The 12,466-nt window shown below is 33.2% G+C and overlaps 1 protein-coding gene across 1 annotated transcript in view; it reads left to right on the top strand.

The window, feature by feature from the left end:
* MPP7 (membrane palmitoylated protein 7) overlaps nucleotides 1-12,466 on the top strand; it is a 255,931-nt gene that overhangs the window by 46,281 nt on the left and 197,184 nt on the right. The window contains exon 2 of the mRNA XM_036759638.1: nucleotides 9,449-9,608. Coding sequence (XP_036615533.1) covers nucleotides 9,572-9,608 — 37 coding nt within the window. The 5' untranslated portion in view covers nucleotides 9,449-9,571. The remainder of the gene's footprint in view (nucleotides 1-9,448; nucleotides 9,609-12,466) is intronic.

The raw sequence follows: 12,466 nt of genomic DNA, 5'->3' as shown, positions 1-12,466 counted from the left end.
TACTTTTTGGAATTTGTAGAAAAAATTTTAGTTGAATGAAAAAAAAATTTAACAAAACTAGTCAACATACTGAAACGATATGCTAGCTTTATTGATTAAGGTAGATATCTAGAAAAGTGTCAGCAGGTCTTTTTTTTCATTACTTGTTCATTGTTCTGATTCCTTTTTCAATTATAAATATTCTCGGGATGATCTTGTTTAACTAGTTCTTATGCCAAGTTTTTAGCGTATTTGTTTTTATCCTTAATTGCTTTTCTTTGCTTATTATTTTCAATCATTCTCTGTAATTTCTTTCGGGGAAATAATGGAATAAACTTACATTTTTTCCCCTCTATTTATCATCTATAATGTTTTGCAAATGACCAGTGTTGTCCTCAGCTGTCCAGCCTTTTTGTTTGATTAGGAGATCAAATACTTGTTAAAGTTTTCTATAGGTCCTTTCAGTCTTTTTATGTTGAATGTTTCATGTTTAACTTCTCAAATGGCAATAAAATCAGTATTTTTGGGCCTTCGGCCACCTTTCAGAACAAAAACTTGTTAGGTTTGGTTGGAGCTTTTCTAGTGGCTTAGTGTTATCTTTATTCTTTTTCTTTCCCTATTTGGAATTTATTTTGGCCTTGTTCCAAACAGTCTGACTGTTGATTTTGAAATAATTGTTACTGTAACTAATGGCTTCCCAGTTTTCCTAGCAGTTCTTATTAAATAAGTATATAATTCTGTCTTAGGCAATTTTATGTTTTTGGACTTATCATAAATTAATTTATTGAATTCAGTTATTTGTTTTCTTATTTAACCTAGTCCATTGATTTTGCTTGTTTTAAAACTAGCACCCTTAGTAATTTTGATAATTATGACTTTCTAACATAGTTTGAAGTCTGGAAGTGCTCTTCTCTCTTTATTCCACCTTTACATTTGTTTCCTCCAAGTAAATTTTCTTTTATATTTCTTTAGCTTTGTATTCTATTGGCAGTACTAAATCTGTAAATTAAGTAGTATTATTATTAACATGTTGACCTGACTCCGCCTGGAGCATGAGTATCCTTTCAGTTACTTTAGTCCTTTATTTCTTCAGTGAGTGTTTTGTTATTGTATTTATATAGATCTTGAGTGTGTTTTGGTGTATTGACTCCTAGATATTTTATATACCTTTTGATTATTTTGAATGGAACTTCCCTTTCTACGTCTGCCACCTGCTTTGTAGAAATACTTTTGATTTTTATGGATTTATTTTGTATCCTGCTAATTACTGAAGCTATTAACAAATATTATTTTGTTTCCTCTTTGCTTTTTGACTTTCTGTAAATATATAGCCAATTCTGCTTTTCATGATGATGTTTCATATTACTTTTAGTACCTTGTGACTCTCTTATTGATAGTTTTTATGGTGTGGCTATTGAGATTTTTCTTGATCTCACAACACGTTTTCCAACATAGTTTTCTCTGTCCTCCCTTTACTCATTTTTGCATTTAAAGTTACTGAATATTAAATTTTTTTTTCACATTGGAGGTCGATGTGGTATGGTGGATGAATGAATAAAGCATCTATTTACATGCATTTAATCTGTGCAAAGTACTTTGCTAAGGGCTGGACATGCGAAAAAGTCAAGATGGTCTCTGCTGTCAACGAGCTTATATTCTATTGGAGGAGACAGTATATATGGAAGGTTTTCATTGCAAGTCAGATGGAAAGGCTACATGATCCTTAAGATAAAGTTGCAAAGCAGATGGTAAGGCCCATTCTTTTATATCATTTCCACTGATAACATCATGTGAATTTTTTATGTCGAACCATTTGGTAATGCCAAAGACTTTGGTGGCAAGAGTTTTTTCTGGGTCTTCCGTAGCTGTGGCTTTGGAAGCAGTGACCAGGCAGCACTGGAAGCAGTGTTCTTCCAAAGGCTCTTGGGTTAGGATTCTGGGCCAGTAGAGTAGAAAGACTTTTGCTTATGCAGTCAGAGATCTTGGGCTCAAATTCTACCTTTTGCCACTTGTTTGTGTGATCTTATGGAGATTATATCATCTTACTGGCCCTTGTCTTCCTCATCTGTAAAACAAAAGGGAGATAGACTGGTTATTTTGGTGGTCCCTTCCATTTCTAAATTTACAGTCCTATGAAGCTCTTTCTATACATTTTCTACTTCATCCTTAGCAACTAGATCCAAAAGCAACAATTATCTTCCTGGTAGTATGTTTATGCTTATTTTGAGTACTATAGAGTAGAATGATCAAGTAGTAAATGAAATAGTACTTCTTGTGGATATTGTTCAGTTCCTCCAACACTGTCTTTGTTGCTGTTGGTAGATCAGGTGTTGAGAATACCAAGAGTTAAATTACTTTTTATAGATGAGTTTTGGAACAATGATCATTTAATTCCTTTTGACCGTTTTTACTCCTCTACCATCCTGATCTCTTGTGTTGTGGAGGGTTCTTTAAGGCTATGCCAATATAACACATAAGTGTCTGTAAGTATGGACCCTGTGATAAACTGTGTGTCTGCTTTTTGAAGACCAATCTAACTATGTTTGGAGAAATTCATTAGTAGAAGGTTAGTAACCTGAAGCTCATTTATTTTATTTTATTTTATTTTTTGGTCAGTGCCCATTGATAGAACATGGAAAAATATTGGATAGCTTTCAGCCTAGTGTGATTAGAATATATAGTTGAACACCCCCACTCCCCACCCTCCTCTCGATTCTACTCTTTTCTGTTTAATTCTGTTGTTCTTTAATAATACATTTGACAGGTCCATCAACCTGTAAGTATACAGTTGGATACGGTATTAAGCCTGTTGGTTGAGCGTATTTCCCTTTAAGTATATACACATAATGAATATTTTAGTATGGGTTTTCTTACTCTTCTTTTAAAATTTTCTGACTTCAGCTGTATTTTTGTCATTCTTTTCTCAAACCAAAAACAGCAAAATGAAGGTTTCTCCCTCCCCACAATTAGCAGGTATATTACTTTAAAGCATATGACTATTTTTCAGTTTGGTTAAATGAACAATGAGAAAATGTTGAATCTTAATAATAGCTAATTTATGTTCCCACTCAATTTTAGGGAATCTGCTACTTTTACTTGAATTTAAAAGGAGTATTTGACAATGTACTTAAGAATTTATAACTTTGTAGATTAAATCAATTACTTTATAATACTCGAAAGGATTAAAGTATATTGATAGAAATCTCTTTACCCATCTTCTATTATCCTACCTCATAAGAAATAAGATGTGACAGTGTGACTTCTTGAAACCTAATAAGCAGGGAAGATGTACATTATTTAGTAGTATTTTCAGTAATTAACAAGCATTTTAAAAAATAATATTTTCCTTCCCATTACACATAAAAACAAATTTTGATGTATTTTTTAAAAGTTTTGAGTTCCCTTCATCTTTCCCCCTTTCCCCTTGATGGTAAGCAATCTGATAGAGGTTATACATGTGCAGTTATGTAAAACATTTCCATATTAGTCATTTTGTACAAGACTCAAACAACAAAAAAAGAATGAAAGAGTGAAAATAGTATGCGTCAGTCTGTATTCAGACACTATTAGCTCTTTCTCTGGAGGCAGATAGCATGTTTCATCATGGGTCCATGACCTTGTACCAGATCATTGTATTGCTGAGAATAGCTAAGTCATTCAGGTCTTCATCGTATAGTATTGCTGTCACTGTGTACAGCATTCTCCTGGTTCTGCTCACTTCACTTTGTATCAGTTTATGTACATCTTTCCAGGTTTTTCTGAAATCATCCTGCTTTAACAAGCAGTTATGTGCCTGGCACTTGCTAAAAGTACCAGGGTCAAAAATACAAGCAAAAAGAATCCTGCCCTTAAGGGTGTTGTATTCCAGGATTGGGGGACAATTGCAGAGAACTCTAGCTGTTCACCATGAAGTCAGGATAGGAAAAGGAGGAAAGCCAAAGTAAGTTTTCTCTTTGACTCTGTGGATACAGGTCTAGTAGTAATATTGCTCAGTCAAAGGCTATGCACGGAGTAATAACTTTTTGGGCATTTGGGGAGTTCAGGATTGTTTTCCAGAATTACTGGACCACAGTTCCACCAACTATATATTAATGTGCCTGTTTTCTCATAGCCTTTCTGGCATTTGTCATGGTTTTTATTTCATCAATCTGATGGGTATGAGGTTTAACTTCAGAGTTACTTTAATTCCCATTTCTCAAATTGTTAGTGAAATGAAGCATTTTTTAATATGTTTGGCAGTAGCTGTTTTCTTCCTTAGAAAACAGCCTGCTCATATTCTTTGACCATTTATCAACTGGGTAGTGATTCTTGTTCATATAATTTTAATGTCGGTCAATAAACATTTATTTAGTGCCTCCTATATGCCAGGCAGTGTGCTAACTGCTAGGGATTCAAAAAAAGGTAAAAGGATGTCCCTGTTGTCAAAGAAATAACAGTCTAATGGGGAAGACAGCATTCAAAGAACTTGATGTACAAGCAAGTTAAACACAGGATAAATTGGAAATAATCAACAGGGATGGCACAAGAATTAAGAGGCATTAGGAAAGGCTTCCTGTAGAAGATGGGTTTTAGCTGAGATTTGAAGCCAAGGTTAGCCAGGAGGTACCAGGAGGTAAACGGAGAAGGGAAGAAGGGAAGAAGGCTCAAGATAGAGCCTTGAGGGATACTCACAGTTAACAGGCATGTTCTGGATGAAGATCCAGCAAAGGAGACTGAGAAAGGAGTTGCCAAACAAGTAGGAGAAAATTACAGAAATTCCCAAATGAATTTAGATACTGCAACATGACCTTGTACCAGATCACATTTCATGGAAGGTTAAGAAATTAATCTAAGGGATAAAAATGAATATTCTGCGATATCTTGGGAACTCACCTATTTAAACCTCATTGAAAACCTATGGGCTCAGGGGCAGCTAGGTAGAGCACTGGCCTTGGAGTCAGGAGGACCTGAGTTCAAATGCGACCTCAGACACTTGACATACCTACTAACTGTGTGACCTTGGGCAAGTCACTTAACCCCAATTGCCCTGCACTCCCCTCTAAAAAAAAACAAAAAACAAAAAACAAAACCTATGGGCTCTAATTAAGGCTAGACTTTGAAGAGTGGTTTGTTCTCTAATGTGATGTGTGATTTCATGAAGAAGAATTAAGGAATGTATGAGGAAGTCTTGTGATTTCCATAAGTGGCATGTTTCATCTTTATTCTTTTGGATTTGAAGTTTATCATTTCATTGATCGATATTCTAAAGTCTTTCAAAGGTTTTTTCCCTTTAATGTTATCATATAAGTTATTCTCTGATTTTTGCTCACTTTTGCTCTGCATGAGTCCATAGAGATCTCAATTTCTTCTAAAATTGTGTATTTCATAATTTCTTATGGTGTAATAATAATTGCAAGTATATACCACAATTTGTTTAGTCATACTCCGGTGTGAGGACACTTGCTTAAATTTCCAAATTATTAACTACTGAGAAATAAGCTGCTGTAAATATTTTTGTGCATGTAGGTCCTTTTCCTCTTTCTTTGATTTCTTTGGGGAATAAGCCTATAACTGGGTCAAAGGGTATGCCCATTTTGCACATAATTCCAGCTTGTTTTCCAGAATGGCAGGTCCAGTTCAGAGTTTCACCAACATCATAGCCCCTGCAACATTTGTTATTTTCCCCTATTTTCATGTTTGCCAGTCTGATAGGTATGAGGTGGAGCCCTAAAGTTGTTTAAATTGATATTTCTCAAGTTATTAGTGATGTAGAGCACTTTTTAGTGTGATTGTTGATACTCTTTTGAAAATTATGTGTTCATATCTTTTGACAATTTGTCCAACAAATATTATTAATGCTTGATAAATATGAATTTGGAGATAGATAATTGGAATTTCTACCTTTTTAATTTTGTGACAGAAAACATATCTCTTTATGATTAGGGAATTTGTATCTCCTTAATCTAGTTCGTTTTTTAAACCTTTTGAAAGTAAATTTTGCCATATGGTATTTCTAGATGCTAGTATTTCTTGATTTCATAGATTTCTAGATTGTAGATTAACATTCTTATTGATGGAGTGCAGTAAGCTTTGGGTTATTTTAAGAAAGTTTACCTCTAAGTTTACACCTTACTGAAACCCAATATAATTTTGTGAAAAATTGTCCTTTTGATAGAAGTTTTTAATTCAGATATTCATAGATGCTCCTCTGATGATTGTAGCAGCTAATATGTTTTTAATTGGACTTAAGCACTCTGGTTTATGTAACAGATCTACATGTACATAAAATATAGAAAATTTAAAAAAATTAGTCTTTTTAAGTCATTTTCAAATTAACTTTCCTTTCTTCTACTAGACCTCAAAACTTTGATGGCCTAGTTTTCATTGTTTAATTGGCTTACTGATCACAGTCATTAGCTTGTCGTTTCAATTTTGGACAGTTTAATGATAAATTACTGTGTTTATAGTGGACATTGCTGGTACATAAGTTTTTGTGTTCTAGACTAAGTGCTTGCTTTAAAATGTAAGTGAAGAAAATGAAGCACTATTTAGAAATTGTTAGCACTTAGTTTTCTCAAGTATGTCATGTAAAACTTTATGGATTTTTTGGTTTTTGTTTGTGTATGAAGTGATGAGGCTTTGACATGTGAACTCAACCAGTTTTTTTTTTTAAACAAAAAATATGATAAAATACATGTATCTCTACTGTTTGACCACTAGATGTCAGAAGTACTACAGGAGTCTGGGAGGTTACTAGGGCCTTGTGGAAATTTAACATCGAATCCTAGACCTTCACATATTTCACTGTTTCCAAATGACAGATGCCAGAAAAATCTGATACAGTGTGATATATAGAAGCAAGGTACAACTGGAATAATGAATTTTCAAAAATAAGCCTTTTTAAAGGCTGATTCTAAAAGTCCTATTGGGTATTGTAAATGCCTCAGGTGCACTTGATACTGCTGTTACATTCCTGGCATTTGGGTCTACTTTTTATGGAAAGATGGATTGAACTTCAATTTAAGAATATTCAGTAATCCCTCTCAGGACGTACTGTAACAGCTGGTATTTCTGTGTTTTAGCAAATCGATTCCATACAGCAGTCAGTAATACTTAGGGCTAGATTCTGACAAATTCCAAAGCATTTTCAATAAATTTAGCCAAAGAAAATAGCATAATCACTGCAAAAATGTAGTATAATTTGCAAGTTACCTCCCCCTTCCTTTTACCTTTTTCCAGCAAGATATTAAGAATTTTTCTTGTTAAGGATTTCATCAGGCTATTTCTTTTTCATTAATGTATATGAAGGTTCTGGGAGGAATAACTATGCTCAGCTATTAAGACTTTGGAAATATTAATATTGAGTGATTTACTTTGAAATTTAAAAAAAGAATGGCATTTTTGGAATTAAAAAAAGAATGACCTTTTAATATGTGGAGTTCATGTGGGTCAGCCAAACTGCAGCTTAGAAAATTTTTCTTATTGAAACTTACCATCTTAATTAGTTATTATAATGGAATAAAACATTTTTTGGAAAAAGCCGCTTGTATCAGATCATTTTATTTCATTTGGTAAAACCTTAGGTTTCTGTATAAAAGGAAGGCTAATAATGTATATGACTAATAATAACTTGAACTTGAGAAGATGAGTGGAGGTTGACTGTGAAACTGTCTTCCAAATGGAGAGTTGGCTGTTTGTCTGTCTGACTTAGAGCACTTTGTCCTTTTAAAAACCTCACTACAACAAATCTTACTTCTTCCTATCCAATGCATTGCATGCCTTTGGCTGAGTTGAATGTGTTACTTTGTCTCTTAACTCTCCATTTTAAGAAAATCCTTCTTAAAATGGATTATTTGTCATTTTATATTTTTATGCCAATAGAATTAACGGTGGTGTGAAGATAGTATTGCTTTTTAATTATCAACCTGGAGAACATGTTAAGAAATTCATCCATTTAATAAAGTCTGTTTTGCTGTTTCTTCTCATTTTAAAAAAGAATGTCTAAGTTCATGAAGCTAACGTTCTGCGAAACACTTGTCTCCCTGGTCCCCATTTTATATGCGTTGTACTTTGGTGTACCAGTTTTTGTAATGTGATAAAATAAAATAAAAATATTGCAGTTATTTGACAATTTATTCCATGGTAGATTTTGCTAAACTAACTTTTCACTTTGACAGACATTGAAATAAATGATGCCTTTCTTTCCCTCTCTCCTCCCATTTCTCAATAGAGCCAAATTAGAAACTTAAAATTGGAAAAGTTTTTACCCTGTTCTCTAAATTTGGTAGGCAAGTTATTTTGTAATATAATTAACTGAGAAGTATGGAAGAGTGCAGTGGTGGACCAAATGCTAAATTTTAGTAAAATGTTTAACACATTTGTAGTAATCTTTTTTTGTAAAACTTTTTTTACCTGCTTTTAGTAATGTAAACTTACATTAAAAATAAACCTTTAACCTGAACTTTACAGATAGAAGGGAAACTAATTTGGATATTGTGATAAATATGATAAGAATATTTAAGTGTGTGCATGTACACACACACACACACACACACACACACACACACACACCAGTTGCCTGATTTTTTTTTTTATATCCATTTTTGGGATATGGCGATCTAATCTGAACCACCTGGTAACTCTTAAGTGTTAGGTCAGTGTCAGTCTTAATTTAGAATTCTTAAAACTTCTTTTACATTCTTTTTACCTAAAAGCTTTTGGATGTGTGTCATAATTTAAAAATATCTATCTATCTATCTATATTTAAGCGACTTTTGTGGTGATTATATAAAGGATAATAATGAAATTTATGATAAAGTGTGTCCCAAAAGTCTTAATGAAGTTTTAAGCCAGCGCTCTGACTTTTAGGACTCTCCGTATAAAGAGTTTTTTAAGTTACTTTAAAAGTATATTTTATAATTTAATCTACTTATTTTAAATGTTTTAAATATTGAGGGAGGGGATAGCAATAGACTAAAAACATAAGTTAAATAAATCTTTAACTTAATAACTTATTAATTATATGAAAAGGGTACTAATTTATAAAAATCAAGTATAAGCCACTGACTATATTGTCTGTCTCTTCTCCTTCTAGAAATGTGACCTTTTGGAATTCATGATAACTGAAGGAAAGACATACAATAGTATTTTAGCATTTGGTCGAAGAATTCACTCAAGTCTTTCATCTAGCCCTCACACCCAGAAGTGTCACCTGAACTCCTAACTACTTTCTTCTACCTTTCCCTTGCAGGAAAATACTTAAAATTTTAATTTAATTAATTTTTCCATAAAGGGCTTTCATATTTTGTTTTTAAAATTGAAAATCTAACGTCTATTAAAAATGTCTCAATTGAATGTTGTCACTAAGAGAGCATTTCTCATGAATTGTGATCTCTTCATTCTGTTAATTTGAAATAAGAATTTTACTACATGGTTTTATAGTTTAACAATGCTCTTTAAATTTTACAAAATCTGTTTCTGCCCCTTCTAGGGAAGGCTTACAAATTGGAAGATTATTTTTAGACACCGTAGCCACAAGCAATTTAACTGAAATTAACTGCTTCCTTGTGAGTGGAAAGAATTTCATCTTTTGGTATAAACTGAAGAATAAATCATGCCAGCTTTATCAGCAGGATCTGGAAGTGAGACAGGTATGTGAATCTTACAGCAATTAATAACTCTGTAATAAAGAATATTATTTATGTAGATAAGCATTTAGATTGTTTAACATTAGATAAACATTAAATTGTTAGATTTGTAAAAAAAAGAAAAACAAAAGCACTAAAGATAGGTTTGTGGACTAAAATGCCTTTAGCTTGTAATTTTTGTAATTTACATTTATATGTTTAATGAAATAAAACTACATTACAACTGAGAAAGTTTTTAACCTTGTCCTCTAAATTTGGCAGGTTAGTTTTAAAAAAAAATATAATTTAGCAGCTCTCTTTTTACATAGAAGAGATCAGTAGTGGACCAAGTGTCAAATTTTTGTGAAGTGGTACTACCTTTATATTAATCTTTTGTAAAACTTTTTTTACCAGCTTTTATTAAGGTAAGTTTATGTTGAAAATTATCTTTAAAAATGAATTCTGAGTTTGTTTATGCCCTTCATAGATAAATATCACTGACCCATTGTCACTAGTATACACACATTTTAAAAAAATGATGATGACTTACTCTGAGCCATCTGCCTCCTGTCTTGCCTTTATGACTAATGACATGTGTTTAGCTGAGTGGAATTAGTGTTGGCTATGCTTTTTGTGTGCCTCATGTTAAATAGTATATGTAATTCTTAGTCTTTTTGCTGAACAACTGAGGTAACTTTCAGAGTGGAAAGTTAATAATTTCACATCTCAGTGCACCCCCCCTCCCAATTTAATGTTATGTTTTTGGCAGTTAATCTTTCTAATAATATCTGTATTGTTATTTTTTTTTAATGCTTTATGCCATTTTTCTATTCTTGGCATATTTTTTTTCTTTCAATTTGGATAACTGTTCTGTTGAAGGTCTTGTGGGTCAGGCAAGGATTTTGCTGGAATTATGGTTGTTAGATTAAGTATTATAAAAATTCATTTGTATTATCTGAAATACATTTGACCTTAGGAGTTAGCCCTCTTCTGAAATTCCTTGTCCTTTTAGTATTCCTTTTATTCATGTTTTGGTTTAGTACTCTAATGGAAAAGCAAGTTCCATTGCATTTTTGAAAAATTTTGATTGTTTGAACCACAATGCAAGTTTGTAATAAATGACAGTTATATATATCATTATGTAACCAAGGAATTCATTCTTGTAATTGAGTATGCAGTCTTACTACTTAAAAATAACTTTTAGGCAATTATTAAAGTGGAACCCAACTAGTACTCCCATTGGTGGGTTCCTTTTACGACCTCTATTTTGAGGAATGGTCCAGATCAGTGACATTTTATTCTCCCGATTTGGCCACTGTGCTTCATCAGCTTTCCTGTCTGGACTTGTCACAACACTCCTCCCCTCCTTTTTCAACTCCTTTATGTATGGCTTTCTGTATTAGAATTTAAGCTCCTTGAGGGCAGGGACTATCTTTCTTTTTGCTTCTGTTTATATGCTCAGCACTTAGCCTAGTGCCTGGCACATAATAAATGCTTAGCAAATGCTTCTTGACTTGACTACTGACTTTGGTCTTGCTCTAGACTTGTTTATGAGATATAGGAAGTAAAAATTATTTTACTGCTTTAATAATGGGAAAGAATTCTAATTCCAAAAGACAGGGTTGACCTGTTGAGTGGTACCTTTAGGTATGGATTTTGTGATTATAGGTTATGTTTTCCTACTTTTGTAGGTTTCCTATGATGAAAAATATATAATTTGGTAGTAATTACATCAATATCCAAATGTTTCTAATGTTGCTATAGAAGGGCAACAGCTTAGGCAGTACTCCTAACCTCATCTCTCAAATTTCTGTTGCCACTTCTCACTACCTCTCTTCAACAATACTGGTACAAGTTTTCATTACTATTAGTCTAGACAGAGATTCTTTTTTTTTTTTAATTTTTTTTTTTTTTTTTTTTTTTTTTTTTTTTTGCTTTTTGGCAGGGCAATTGGGGTTAAGTGACTTGCCCAAGGTCACACAGCTAGTACATGTGTCAAGTGTCTGAGGCCGGATTTGAACTCAGGTCCTCCTGACTCCAGGGCCGGTGCTCTACTCACTGCGCCACCTAGCTGCCCCGAGACAGAGATTCTTAACAGTTTTTGTGTCATGGATCCTTTTGACTATGGAACTAGTCTCAGATATATTTAAACGTATAAAATAAAATATACTTCATAATAAAAGAAACAGGTGTTAGGGTTAGTTGGGGAAGAGAGGTGTCAGAAATGTGGTATGATCAACAATTGACAAAACAGTGGATGGAGGTGGGTAGGTGATTATGGGGAAAGAATCAAATTTTGTTTCAAATCTGCATACTTGAGGGGATGGCGAATGCCATTATTATATTTTTAATTGCGCTTCAGCAATAGTTCTTGAATATTTCTCCTCCACAATACACCTTCATAATCTCTGATGTTCCCCATTGCTTAAAAATAAAGTCCAAAGGCCTTAGCTTGGAATCTAAGTCTCTTTATAAACTAATTAGCTATGATATGCAGTTAGATGGACCATCTATAGCTTTCGTTCATCGATATGTACTATATATCTCTGACACTGCAAATAGACAGTGACTTGTGCCTATGACTGAATAGGAAAGCAAGCTGTATTGCCTTTGAGAAATTGAAAAGTTCTTGCAGTTATACCACATTTCCTTTAAAAATCACCCGTTTTTGTCAATGCTATTCTGTTGTTGCTGTGTCATGGAACATTACAGATTCCAAAGCATTTAAAAATGAGTGTCACCCAGAGGGTAATGGAGAGATTCAGGGTGGGTGGGAGGAGAGTATAACAAATAAAAAAATTTTGAAGGACATTTTCAATAGAAGATGTCATCAATGAAATGAGAGTGAAAAAGATGGTATGGTAATGTGGCGAGAATGAGGG

Source organism: Trichosurus vulpecula, chromosome 5 (genome assembly GCF_011100635.1).
Source record: "Trichosurus vulpecula isolate mTriVul1 chromosome 5, mTriVul1.pri, whole genome shotgun sequence".
NCBI lineage: Eukaryota > Metazoa > Chordata > Mammalia > Diprotodontia > Phalangeridae > Trichosurus > Trichosurus vulpecula.
Note: the sequence above shows the minus strand (reverse complement) of the source record. Positions and strands in the feature narration are given on the sequence as shown.